This window comes from Aedes albopictus, chromosome 2 (genome assembly GCF_035046485.1).
Source record: "Aedes albopictus strain Foshan chromosome 2, AalbF5, whole genome shotgun sequence".
Lineage (NCBI taxonomy): Eukaryota > Metazoa > Arthropoda > Insecta > Diptera > Culicidae > Aedes > Aedes albopictus.
Window position 1 is genome coordinate 383,325,057 of NC_085137.1, and position 14,163 is coordinate 383,339,219.

Consider the following 14,163-nt stretch of genomic DNA (forward strand, 5'->3'; position numbering starts at 1 on the left):
CTGGAGACACCCTCGAAAGCAGTGCTTTCGGATTTCGTTCAACAGAAACGACCGCGCTCGTCAACATTGTACACCATTTTTATTATCTCACAAAGTATCTCATAATCATATTCACTATCTTCGAATGTACGTCCTAAAATAGAAATAGTCCATCGAAAAATACCACTTTATCAGACTATCTAAAACTTATCGACAGTTACTGCGCCGTCTTCGTTCGCACTCGAGAGGGGAAGAAAGTCCACGCACAATCAGAACATTTTGCTATTGTGAGTAAACCTACATCTGTTCTTCTAAAAGAGTCTCTAAGACCTAAGATTTAACGTATCAACGTGTACGTACGTACCCAACTGTACTAATGAGAAACTACGAATTCGGCTCTGTTTCGATTTTGTTCGAATTATTGCTCTACAATTGATCTAATCTACGGCTATAACACTACGAACTACTTACGACGACTGCTGGCTGCTTGGGGTGTGAACAAACTAATGCTGAGCTGTCTCGAGTCCTTCGCTATTTCGAAGGGAGTACGTACCGGTTGGCAATACTAAACAAGAAAACACATCGATCCAGACGAGTAGTTTATTTTATCTTAATTTTATGCAGCTTGAGCTTGAAGCCGAGCATTTCGCTGAGGACACCGGACAGTGCGGACAGGATGACCACTTTGACGGTGGTGTAGAGGTACGGGTTGGCGCTGAGGCCCGATATTTTGAAGGGAGATTCCAGTTCCTGCATGTCGTGATGGAGAAAGATGGGGTTCAGTTGATTAAATTTTGTTTCATGTTGTGTTTTATGTTGTAAATGTGTATCATATTGAAACAAATGAAATCAAATATATGTTTCCAATAACATTTCTTTTTGTATATTTTTTATTTCAGATTTCAGCGAAAATTGGTCTTAAGATGACTTTTCTAAGGCGCACTTTGATATGATGACAACAATTCATTCAGCATTTATGTTGGTAAGTACACATTTTATTGAATTGAACAGAGAAAATGCGCTACAGCTACAAGAAATAGGTATAATAAGTAATTACATAATCAATTGGAGTACTGTTGTCTTATTTATCGCACAAACGTTATTACACATTTTGGGAATATCTGTATCTGTATCTGTTTAACCCTTATAGACTCTTAACCAATCGGTGTAAAAAAAATGTATATGTATAGAGATTTTTGGGGTCGGGGGAAGGTTGGTATGATAATTTCAGACCCCCTCTAAAAAGAGGAACTCCCAAAATGGTCCCTTCTCCTGGTAAAACCTAGAAAGCCAGGAATTATCAGTTTAATTTCACCTGGAATCCTCAGGGAATTATGTGGTGTCAGTCAGGAAAATTCAAGTGTTTATTAAACCTTCATCCAGCCAACGTACATTTTCCACCTTCGGAAAAGCACAAAAATGGTCATAACTTTTTTGTTTTTCGATGGATGTTGATGAAATTTTCACAACTTCCCGAAAAACTCTTCTAGTTTTTGATGCCGGGGGCATGGGTGCCTGGTCCACATGGTTCCGGAGTTATTCCGGATTGTCTTGGGGTACCAAAATTGGCCACATACTTTGCGCAAAGTATATCTCAAGATCCCGATGAGATAGAAGTATAGTGTCTTCGGCGAATTTGTTCAGCAGGTTAAGAACTAACTGGCAACGGCAACTTTGGTTCGTGATTCGGCCGCTAGGCGGCGCCAGTGTCAAAAATGTTCAAACCCTCATATCTCAGAAACCTGATAAGATAGAATGATGCTGTCTTCGGCAAAATTCTTCAGCAAGCTCAGAACTATCTGATAGTAAAGTCTTTGGTTTGGGATTTATCCACTAGGTGGCGCCTTGTGTCTGAAAAATTCAAACACGTATATCTGGATACCCTAATGAGGTACAAGCATGCCGTTTTCAGCAAAGTTGATCAGCAGGCTAAGAACTATCTGGCAATAGCGTCTTTGGTTCGAGAATCGTCCGCTAGGTGGCGCCAGGGTAAAAAATGTTCAAACTTCTATATCTCAGAATCCTGATAAGATAGAATGATGCCGTCTTCAACAAAGTTCTTCAGCAAGCTAAAAACTGTCTGATAGTTGAGTCTTTGATTTGTGATTTATTCGTTAGGTGGCACCGTGTGTATAATATTTAGACACGTGTGTCTCGTTACTGTTATATGCTAAAAACATGGCGTATTCTATAAAATTGTTCGGCAGGTTGAGAACTATCCGAGAATGGTGACACTAGGGGACACTAGCAATCAAAACATTCAAACAATTTTATCTCAAAAAATCGGAAAACGTCCAGCAAATTGCTCCGAAAGTTAAGAGGAAGTAAGACGTATCTGGCGTCCTTGGTTCTGATATTATTCGATAGGTTCCGTCTAATATTAAGAAAATACTTGTACATATGAACACCCTAATGAACAAGAAATATTCCATTTCCAGCATAGTTGCTCAGCAAGCTAAGAACCATTTGGCAGGATAGTAGATGGTCGAGTACGGTGGTACAAGAGGCAATACTCTAACACCGTCTTTGACCTCCTGCAGAAAAGTATTGTCACCCTACAATATTGCTTCTTTTGCTCCGTTTTTTCTTCCGGGAATGTCTCTGGGAATTTCTACAGGAACTCATCCGGGAATTTTCCCAGGAATTTCACCGGGAATTCCTCCAGGAATTTATCCAATAATTCCACTGGGAATTCCCCAAGAACTTCCTCCAGCAATTTCTTCTGGAAATCTTTCGGGAATTCCTCTAGGACATCCTCCAGAAGTTCCTCCGGGAAATCCTCTAGGAAATCCTTCAGGAATTCCTCCGGGGATTCCTCCGGAAATTTTCCCAGGATTTCTTCCTCTAGGACTCCCATCAGGAGTCGGCAATTTCTGCAGGAATTCTCCGGAGAATTTTTCCAGGAATTCCTCCGGATTTTTTTTCCAAGATTTTCTCCGGAAATTTCACTGAGAATTTCGTCCATGAGTGCCTCCGGGTATTCCTCCACGAACTTCTCCGGGATTTTTTTCAGGAATGTTATTTAGGAATTGCTCCAAGAATTTGTCTAGGCATTTTTCCAGGAATATATCCGGGATTTTTCTAAGGAAAACTTTCGGTTTTTTTTTTCAAGAAAATTCTCTGGGAATTTCTCCAGGAATCTCTTCCGGAAGTCTTCCGTGATTTTATTTTCTCACAAATCCCTCTGAGAATTTCTCACAGAATTCCTCTAGGACTTCCTTTATGAATACCTCCGGGAAATCATCCTGTAATTCCTCCGGCATTTTCTCCAGGAAATCCTCCAGGAATTCTTTTGGGAATTTCTTCTGCAAATCTTCCCGAAAATCCTCCAGGAATTCCTCCGGGGACTCTTCTGAAATATCTCCGGGATTTTTTAAATGAAATCTTCGGGATTTTCTCAGGAAATCCTCTGGGAATTTCTCAAAGTATTCCACAGAGAGTGCCTCTAGGATTTCGTCCAGGAATTCCTCAGGAAATTTCTCTAAGAATTCTTCCGGTAATTTCTTCAGCTATTCCTCTGGAAAACTCTTCAGGGAATCCTCCTTACTGGTGGATTCCTCGACGGAAATTCCTGGACGAATCTCTGGAGGAATCCCCGGGAGAAATCATGGAGAAGTATCCAAAAGAATTTCTGAAAATAATCTCGGAAAAAGTCCTGGAGAAATAACTGAAGGAATCACCGGAGAAATTTCTGATGGGAGTAATTGAAGAATTCCCGGAGAAATTTCTAGAGGGAGTCGTAAAGAAATTCCTAGTGGAATTCCAGGAAAAAAATTAGAAGGATTTCCTGAAGAAATTCCCAGTGGAGTTTCTGGAGAAGTTCCAGGGAAAGTTTCTAGAGACATCCGCGGAGGAATTTCCAGAGAAATTCCCGGCGGAATTCCTGGAGAAAACAAAGAAGGAATTCCTGGAGAAATTCCCAGAGGAATTCCTGGAGAAGTTCTCAGAGCGTTTTCTGAAAAAAGTCACGGAAGACTTCCTGAATAAAGGTTTCCTGGAGAAATTTTCAGTGAATTTTTTTTTTGAAAAAAAAAACGGAAGAATTGCTGAAGAAATTCCCGAAGGAATTTCTGGGGGAATTCCCGCAGGAATTCCTGGAAGAATTTTAGGAGGATTTCCCGTACAATTTCTTGAAGAAATTTCCGAAGCAATTCCCGGAAACATTCTCGGAGATATTCCTAGAGGAACTCCTAGAAAAATTCTCGGAGAAATCCAGTCTGGAGAAATTCTTTAAGGAATTTCTGAGGAAAATCCCGAATTCATGGAGTAATTTCCGGAGGAACTCATCGAGGTATTCCTGTGGAAATTCTCGGAGGAAATCCGGAGGAATTCCTGGAAAACTCCTGGAGAAATTCCCAGAAGGAGTTCCTGATGTGGGTCCTAGAGGACATCCTGGAAAATTTTCCAGAAGAATTCCCGGAGAAATTTCCAGAGGAATTCCTAGAGAAATTCCCGGAGAAATTCTTGGAAAAAAAAATCCGGAAGGGTTCCTGTAGAAATTCCCGGAGACATTCCCGGAACTAAACGGAGCAATATTGTGGGGTGACAAAATTTGTCTACAGGGGGTCAAAGATGGTGTAGCGAATAACCTAGCGAATAAATCACGAATCAAAGACTCAACTATCAGACAGTTTTTAGCTTGCTGAAGAACTTTGTTGAAGACGGCATCATTCTATCTTATCAGGATTCTGAGATATAGAAGTTTGAACATTTTTTACCCTGGCGCCACCTAGCGGACGATTCTCGAACCAAAGACGCCATTGCCAGATAGTTCTTAGCCTGCTGATCAACTTTGCTGAAAACGGCATGCTTGTACCTCATTAGGGTATCGAGATATACGTGTTTGAATAATTCAGACACAATGCGCCACCTAGCGAATAAATCCCAAACCAAAGACTTTACTATCAGATAGTTCTGAGCTTGCTGAAAAATTTTGCCGAAGACAGCATCATTCTATCTTATCAAATTTCTGAGATATGAAGGTTTGAACATTTTTAGCACTGGCGCCGCCTAGCGGCCGAATCGCGAACCAGAGCCGCCGTTTCCAGTTAGTTCTTAACCCGCTGAACAAATTTGCCGAAGACACTATACTTCTACCTCATCGGGATCTTGAGATATACGTTGCGCAAAGTATGTGGCTAATTTTGGTACCCCAAGACAATCCGGAATAACTCCGGAACCATGTGGACCAGGCACCCAGATCCCCGGCACCATAAACTAGAAGAGTTTTTCGGGAAGTTGTGAAAATTTCATCAAAATCCATCGAGAAACAAAAGAGTTATGACCATTTTTGTGCTTTTCCGAAGGTGGAAAATGTACGTTGGCTGGATGAAGGTTAATATTATTACAAAATATGTAATCAATTTCAGTTTTTTAGGTTATATAATTCTTTGCCTTTCTTTCATTTTACTAAGCAAATCTTTCAAAATTGCTGGACTTGTTTTGGGTAGAAATGTGTTTTTGGTCAAAACTTTAGAGATGGTAGAGGTTCTTCCTTCTCTTTTGTGCCTTTTTTTATGAAAGTATTTAGGTATGTTGAAATCCTTTGTTCTTATAAGATTCTTTGAGGGAGGCGGTCGCAAGCACCTTTAACAAATATGTACCTACTAGCTTTAATAACTAAACGCAACACGATGAATTTGAACACAATAACATTATATTCTAAAAGCTTTATTTAACCCTTCAGCAGTCACGCTGTTGTATTGTGTACAATACGTTAAGAAAAGTTCGCCTGATCTACACAAATCAACGTAGTACTGGTAGCGGTGACCAATTTCTGGAAGATTGAGGATTTTTTTTATCTGTATTAACGAGATTTTTAGCCCTAGGCTAGTTCATCTTGGGACCCACGCTTTACTTCCCTTCCGAAGGTAGAACTCACCACATTTAGCGAGTTTGTTGAGAGTGGGATTCGATCCCAGGTCCTCGGCGTGATAGTCTAGTGTTCTAACCATCACACCAGGTCCGCTCCAGATTAGATTAAGGTTTTTTATTTACCCGTGCATTATCAGATTTTTTTGTTAAAGTCTACAAAACATTCATAAGAATTTATAGCTGAACTCTTTTGGAAATTACGAACTCTTTTGAAGACTGACCTAGAACTTCCTGGTTCCTGTATGTGTCCTTTTTAAATTATCTTCCAATACTATTCACTGGAAGAATTCCTCCAGAAATTTTTGAAAAAAAAAATCAAAAAAGTCAACGGACTACCTAGTAGACCAGTTCTTGGGTACATCCTTCAAAAGATGATTGAAGGATTTCTGAAATTTCCGAAGGAACTCCTGAATGAACTTTTGAAGAGAACCTGAGAGGAATTTCTGAAGAAATCACTAGAGGTGAGGTGAGGTGCAACAGTCCCTGGAAGTCTGCTTGGATAAATCCCTGAAGAAACACCTGGATGAATCCCTGGAGCAATTCCTACAGGAATGCCTAGAGGAAGCCCTGTAGAATTCCTGGAGGAATTCCTGAAAGGAATCCCTGGAAGAATTTCAGAAAATAAACCTGTGTGGATAAATTATGGGAGGAATACCTAGTGTAATTTCTGAAGAGATCTTCCTCATGAGATCCTAGAAGAAATCCGAGATAAATTTCGGGAGAATTCTGGAGAAATTCCTGGAGGAATTCTGGGAGGAATCCCTAGAAAAATTTCATAAGATATCTCTTGAGGAATGCCTAGAGGAAATCTGAAGGAATCCTTGGAGAAATCCCTGAAGGAATTCCTGGAGCAATCCTTCAAGCAACTTTTGGGAAAATCTCTAAAGAGACTCCTGGAGGAATGCCTGTAAAAATTTCTGAGCAAATGCCTGGCGTCATTCCTGGAGGAATTCTTGAATTAAACCCAGCAGGTATTCCTGGAGAAATTTCTTGGATGAGTTCTTGGAGCAAGCCCTGGGAGAATTTTACCCATCATTGGGGCTATACCATGCCTGTTGATGTAATAATAATAATAAATAATAATAATTCCGGGAGGAATTCCTGAACAAATCTCTAGAGGAATTCTGGGAGGAATTTCTGGAGAAATTTCTGAAAAAAATCCCTTGAGAAATATCAGGATGATTTCCTGAAAGAACCCTTGGAGGAATTTCTGGAGGTTTCCCTGGTGGAATCTCTGGAAATATCCCTGGAAAAAATCTGGAGGAATCTGTGGAGCAATGTCTGGAGGAATCCCTGAAAAATTTCTGAATGTAATCCTGGAGAATTTTCTGGAAGAATCTCTGAAGAAATCCCTAGAGGATTTCCAGTAGGAATTCCTGGACAAATTGTTGGCATAATTTGTGAAGGATGCCAGGAGCAATTCCTGGAGGAATTCCTGGAGAAATTCCTGGAGGAATTCCGGAAGAAATTTCTGGGGTATTTCCTGGAGGTATTCCTGGAGAAGTTCTTGAGGAAACTCCTCAGGAATGAATGGAGGAGTTCCTAGAGGTATTCCTGTGGAAATTGCTGTTAAAAGAATTACTGGGTGAATATCTAGATTCTGAAGAATTCTGAGAGATTTATGTTTCCATTTCTGTTATTTTTCTATTTCTGAGAAAAAACCCCTCGAGGAATTTCCAGCGAAATTTCTGGTGGAATTCCTAGAGAAATACTCCAAGGAATTTTTGAAGGAATCCCTGGGGTATCTTTGACATTTGTGAAGAAATCCCTGGAAGAATCTCTGGAGGAATTCCTGGTCGAATAACTGGAGGAATCCCTGAAAAATTCCTGAAGGTATTCCTGGAGAATTTTCTGGAAGAATTTCTGAAAAATCCCTAGAGGATTTCCTAGAAGGAAACTCAGAAGGAACTTCTGGAGGTTTCCTGGAGGTATCTACGAACAACTTCCTGAAGAGATTCCATGGAGAGATCTCTGATAGAATCTCGGGAGAAATTCCTGGAGAAACACCTGGAGGAATCCCTAGAGGAATTGCTGATATAATTTCTGAAAGATGTCCAGTAGCAACTCCTGATGAAATTCCTGGAGAAATTCCGGGGGAATTCCTGAAGAAATTCCTGGGGGAATTCCTTGAGAAATTCCTGGGGAAATTCCTAAAGAAATTCCTGGAGGAATCCCAGAAAAAATCCTGAGGGTATTCCTGGAAGAATTTCTGAAAAAAATCCCCAGAAGACTTTCTGGAAAAATTTCTGGAGAAATTGTTGACATAATTTCTGAAGGATGTCCAGGAGCAATTCCTGAAACAAATCCCAGAGATATTGCTGGAGGAATTCTTGAAAAAAAAAATCTTAGGGTAGTTCTTGAAGAAATTCCTGGATAAAATCCTGGAGGAATTCCTGGAGGTTCTCCTTTGGGAATTGCTGGAGGAATCCTTGAAGGAATTCCAGGAGGAATCTCTGGAGGAATTTCTCCAACAATTTCTGGATGAATTTGTGGGGGAATCTCAAAAGGAGCTCTGGCAGGAATTTCTGAAAAAAATCCCTGAGAAATTCACGGAGGGATTTCTTGAAATCTGTGGAGGAAGTCCAGGAGAAATCCTCGAACGAATTTCTGGAGCAATTCCTGGAAAAATCACTGAAAAAGTTCCTGTAGGAGTTTTTACCGGAATTCCTGGAGGAATCCCTGTAGCCGTTCCTGGAGATAAAATTGGAAGAATTCTTGGCGGAATTCCTGGAAAAATTCCAGAAGGTATTCAAAGAGAAAATCCTGGAAGAATTTCTGAAGGAATCCCTGAAGGATTTCCTGGAGTAACTCCTGGATGAATTGCTGACATAATTTATGATGGAACTCTTTGAATAATTCCTGGTGTAATTCCTAGAGGAATCTCTGAAGAAATTCCTGGAGAAATCTCTGCAAGGAAAAATTTCCTGGAAGAATGCCTAGGAGGATTCCTGGCGGAATTCTTGGAGGATTCCCTGAAGTAAATCCTGGAGAAATCTTTGGAGGAATTCTTGTAGGAGTCTCTGAAAAAAAAACCCTTGGAGGAATCCCTTGAAGAATTCCTGCATAAATTTCTGCAGGAATTCCTGGAAGAATCCCGAAAGCAGTTATTGGAGGAATCACTGGATGAATGCCTGGAGGAAGTCCTAAAGGAATGCATTGAGAAAACCCTGGAGGATGTCTTGGAGGAATCGCTGAAAAAAATCTTATAGGAATTCTTAGAGGAATCTCTAGAGCATATTCTAGAGGAATGGCCTGTAAGAATTTCTAAAGGAATCTCCAGAGGAAGTCCTGGTGAAATCTCTAGAAGAATTTGTAGCGGAGTTTCAGCAAGAATCTCTTAAGGAATTCGTAGAGGAATACCAGAAATAATTCCTGAAGAAATTGCAGATGGAATTGTTAGATAAATTCGGGAGGAATCCATAGAAGAGTTTCTGAAGAAACTCCAAAAGCAATCCCGGAAGCAATTTCATGAGGAATTCCTAAGGGAATCCCTAAACAGTTCCAGGAGGAAGTACTGAATCAATTCCTGGAAGAGTTCCCTAAAAAATACAACGAGGAATTCCTGAAGGAACCCTTAAAAGAGTTCCTTGGAGAATCTTTGGAGGATTTTTTAAAATAAGTTGTTCCAGAAAGAATCACAGAAGGAACTCCCGAGTTTAAAATTCTGCTGAAATTCTTGGACGAATCCCTGGAGGATATCCTAGAAGAATGCCCGTCGAGATTAAAGCTAAGTTTCGTGTTGCCAAGTAGAGCGCTCAAGTAAAATTCCACCTTTTTTCGCAAGTATTTTTGACAACTGATCCAGTATGGGGAGAAACGTTACTTTTCCGTATACGGAATAATAGCGCGGACAATTTTTCCGCAAGGAAAAGTTTGATTTGCACGGGAGGCGTTGCGGGTGTTACATTTTTTTCTTTACGTGCCATCTGCGAACTGCACAAGTAATTTTGAAGCGGAATCATTACTTGTCCTATCTTTTTGCATAGAACGTACGAAGTGGAAACTAGCCATAACGGAGGAATCTCTAGAAATACTCCTGGAAGAATCTCTAGAAGAATTCTTGGAGGAATCTCTAGAGGCAAAAATGTTCAAACTATACCCCGTCTAAAGGCGTCGTTGGGTATTAGACGGTTAATAACTGTGGAAATGCTCAAAGAACATTAAGTTGAAGCGAGGCAGTCCTAGTCCCAGTGGGGACGTAGAATCATAAAGAAGAAGATGTATATGGTGAATTGTGCTGAAAAGTTGGTCGATAGCAGTAGCCAATGCGTTTCATGGCGTTTCCGGAGGTTTCAGAGCGACTTTATTCAGAGGAGTTCCCAAGAGGTTTAGGGCGGTTTCACAGGTTTTCAGGTGAGCTTCAAGGCTGTTGTAGACATTTATACAGGGGCGTTACATAGGATTTCAGAAGGAGGTTAAGGGGCTGTATAAGCTCTCACGTTTTCAGGGGAGTTTCAGAGTCGTTTCAATGCTACACAGAAAAAAATGTTGTGTAATATTACTTCTGAATTGCTGCAACCCGATCAATCCGTCGGTAGCATGAACATTACATAGGACGATGTACACATAAGAACAAAAGATTTTACATCAAAACGATGTAATAATAGTACATAGGAATCGTGATTACATTGATTATTTAGTACATCGGAATGAGTTACATCGGGCATTTATTTTTTGCTGTGTAGTTTCAATGTTCTTCACCCAAGCAACACACATGTCATATAATAGTTACGGCAGCAAAGGTTTTAGTTGTAGAGAAGGTAATTAGATGTAACTCTAGCATTGTGTTGGAATTATGTCAGATCAACTTCTATACAATCAAAACTTGCGCTGCCGTATATCTTATATGACATGCGTGTTGCTTGCTTGCTTAGGGAAATTCAAAAGCTTTCAGGTTTCCTTCAGCGAGTTTCAGAGGCGTTTTCAGAGGGTTTCAAGGCATTTCAGGGCGTTTCAGTTTCAGAGGAGTTGCCGGGGGACTTTAAGGGAGCTTTGCAGGCTTTCAGATGAGCGTCAGGAGACTTTGAGGGGCGTTTCAAGACGTTTCTAAAAGGTTTTAGGGGAATTTTTTGACTTTCAGGTGAGCTTCAAAGAGTTTCAGTTTTTGTTTCAGAAGCGATTTAAGGCGTTTCAAGGGGTCTTCACAGTTTCAGTGGGGTTCCATAGGGGTCAGAGGTGTTTCAGGAAGATTCAGGGGTTTTCAGAGGCGTTTTTAGATTCGATGATCTTCACTCAGAGGTATTCTTGGAGACCCTTAAAGTGTTGTCACACTCGCCGATTGATAAATCGTAAGAACCTTAGACTTTTACGTTTGTAGATCAGATGGCCTATACTCAAGGGAGCACTTTGAGATCGTCAAACAAACATTGAATTCACAACTTGACTGCACGTAGTTTCGTAGGAGCAGTGTAAACGTGGATTTCATTCATATCGATCCAATAGATCACTGATTGAACTTGTAGATCCAACTGCCTGTACTCCAGGAAGCTCTCGTATGTATACTCTTAGACAGCCATAAAACTATCTAGCTATGTGTTTTTAGATATGGACATAGATGTATGTGCCTATGTGAACATAAAACTTATTCGTAATACAGCGAATGTTAAAAGTTATGCATGTAGCATGTAGGTACACAGATACTATGGTTTACGCACAAGAACATTTTTAGGGACCCTTTAATACCATATAAAACCCCACTAATTCGACAATGGTTACTGTCATGTTACCGGAATAAACTGGTGACCCTACACGTGCCTACATCACCTTGTTTATTGCAATTTGGTAGCACCAGTGCTGCAATTTTTTGACAGGCCTTTTTGATAGCGATATTTTGCTTTTTTCATTTTCTCCGTTTTGGTTTTCCTCTCATTGTTGTTTTCCGATCAGCAACACGGGAGCGAAATGAAATACACGCAGAACTCGATGTACACAGAGCAACGAGTAACTTTCACGCAGCGACCGAAAAGACAAAAGAATTTTCACGCAGATTTGTGTAACACCGGATCAGCACATTTTTTGTGTTGATCCACTCGTACACAGATATGAGTGAAAAATCCTTTGTCTTTTTGCTCGCTGCATGAAAGTTACTCGTGCGCTGTGTTGTTTCATTTAAGGCTGTAGGTACTCACACTCGCACGCAGCGTGCTGAAAGCGAGAGCTGACAGGGCTAAATTTCCATTCAATTTTCTGTAGTTGAGTGTTTTCACCCGTGGTAGCGTATAGGGCACTCACTCTCACAAGCCACCGCTTGAGACGAATGGCCTTTCAGCATGAGTAGGGGAGACTGAGGAGACTTGATCCCTGGGGAGACTTGTTCCCCCCATATTTGCTCGGAATCAAAAACATTTTTCTTCTAGCATATTTTTTTCCAAAACTACTCCTGGACAAACGATTATGTTTTGGCTACAAGTGATTTCGATTGTACATTGCATTATTTTTTAACGGCTGATGGTTTGTTTTCAGTCCTTCAGAAATCTTTTAGGCGAGTCCGAAAAATCTCAATAACTTTGTGAAAATTGAACAAAATGGTGTCAAAATTTCACAGCACATAGTTTAAATAAAATACTTTCAAACTTATTTATCCAAATAAGGCTGTTGTTAACATATTTTAATTAATTCAGCTTAGTATACACAACAGTGACATTGGGAGACTTGATCCCTCGAGGATTACACACACATTATATATGTGAAACATAATATTCTATTCGGAAGCCTCTATTTACTTGGAATTCTAGCCAATTCAACGATAAAATGTGTCAGATAATTATAACTTGAGTACAAACCAAGAAAAGGGGGATCAAGTCTCCCCATTTTGAAAATCCGGCATATCCTTAAAAATTGAAGGAAATCTTACAATTCCAAACACTCCATATTCATCGGAAATACAAGAAAACTCGAAAAGAAAATGAATAGGAAGACTCTGGAATTATTTTCCCTTTAAATAAACCATGTGCTCAAAGGGGGATCAAGTGTCACCCATTTTTGAAAAATACATCATAAGACATGCCTCCATAAAAACACAGTTTTGAAAACTTTAACAATAATTTACAGGCCTTCTGTTGTGTATAAACTTGCAATAGATGTTTACCTGCCATTTTGTACGGAAATCGGATCTAGTTTTGTGTTTTTCTCAAAGTTTCATGTAAATTAAGAAAAAGGGATCAAGTCTCCCCAGTCTCCCCTAGTGTGTGGATGATTGGGAATTGATCTTGTTGGGTCGCTCACGAATGGAGCTCTCGGACTCTGTCAGTTCTCACATCGAGGAACTGAATACGAACGCCGCAGTCATTCATTTTCGGCTGAGAAACAGGCACTGAGACTGATATTTTGCAGGACTTGTTTTTATTGACGGATTTAATATTGAACACAAATCCAACAAATTATGGTGGTGCGAAGAAGCTTATTCTTTATACGATTGTTGGCTTCCGGAGTTCATTCACGCAAAAACGGCTACGCTCAAAAATGTGTTCGGCCTGCACATTTTTAGTAAACATCCATGCCGCACATGACTGTGTTCGAAACACACATTTTTTTAAAATTGCTCGTACGCTCATATGAGCATGTATTTTGCAATAATTTCGACATGGCAACCTCACTGGGTTTATAAACCACCTTCAAATACCGAAAAATATTGATATTTTGCAAAAATGTGAACGTGCGAGCAATTTAAAAAAATATGTGTTTCCAACACAGTCCCTGTGCGGAATGGGCGCTACTCAAAAATGAGAGCTTTTATTTTATGTCGTTTTCGTTTTTGCGCCGGTGCTACACCGCTTCGTGCTACACTTTTCGCTGAATAAACGAACATTTTCGGTGCAGTTGCATTGGTGTGCGTATATAAACACCAAAATATTGACAACTTCGCAAACGCTGATTGGTGGACACGGTGTGCACCTGCTACACTCCCGATTTTTTGAGTGCTACACTATCATGCGCGGTGCAGAAAAAATGCTGCACCGGTGTAGCACGAAAATCAAAAACGAACACTTTCGGTGCAAAAGTGCTACACCGGTGTAGCACCACCGCAAAAACGAAAACGACATTAGAGAGTTCCGGGTGACCTCCAGAAGTAGTACCAGGTAGCTGCAAGAGGAGCTGCTGTGGGAGCAAGTATAAGCATAATATCGGATCGTTTCGTATTTACAGTGTACATCGCTGTGGCATTTGGTCATTTTTCAACTCGACGAATGTCGAATGAGTGGGATACAAATTAAAAAGTGTCGTATTAAGGGTCTGTTTCAATTAACGAATTAAAATTATTTCTTACTTAAATTTGACAGTTCGACACTCAAACTTGACAGTTCTTCTAAG

General features: G+C 40.2%; 1 protein-coding gene across 5 annotated transcripts in view; it reads right to left on the reverse strand.

Annotated features, from left to right (window-relative positions):
* Window positions 1-60: 60 nt before the first annotated feature.
* The window catches only part of LOC109402723 (protein phtf), a 42,342-nt gene continuing 28,239 nt past the window's right edge, over window positions 61-14,163 (reverse strand). For all 5 annotated transcript variants that reach the window (XM_029878904.2, XM_019675421.3, XM_019675417.3 and 2 more), the window contains exon 8: window positions 61-729. In XM_029878904.2, coding sequence (XP_029734764.2) covers window positions 580-729 — 150 coding nt within the window. In that variant the 3' untranslated portion in view covers window positions 61-579. The remainder of the gene's footprint in view (window positions 730-14,163) is intronic.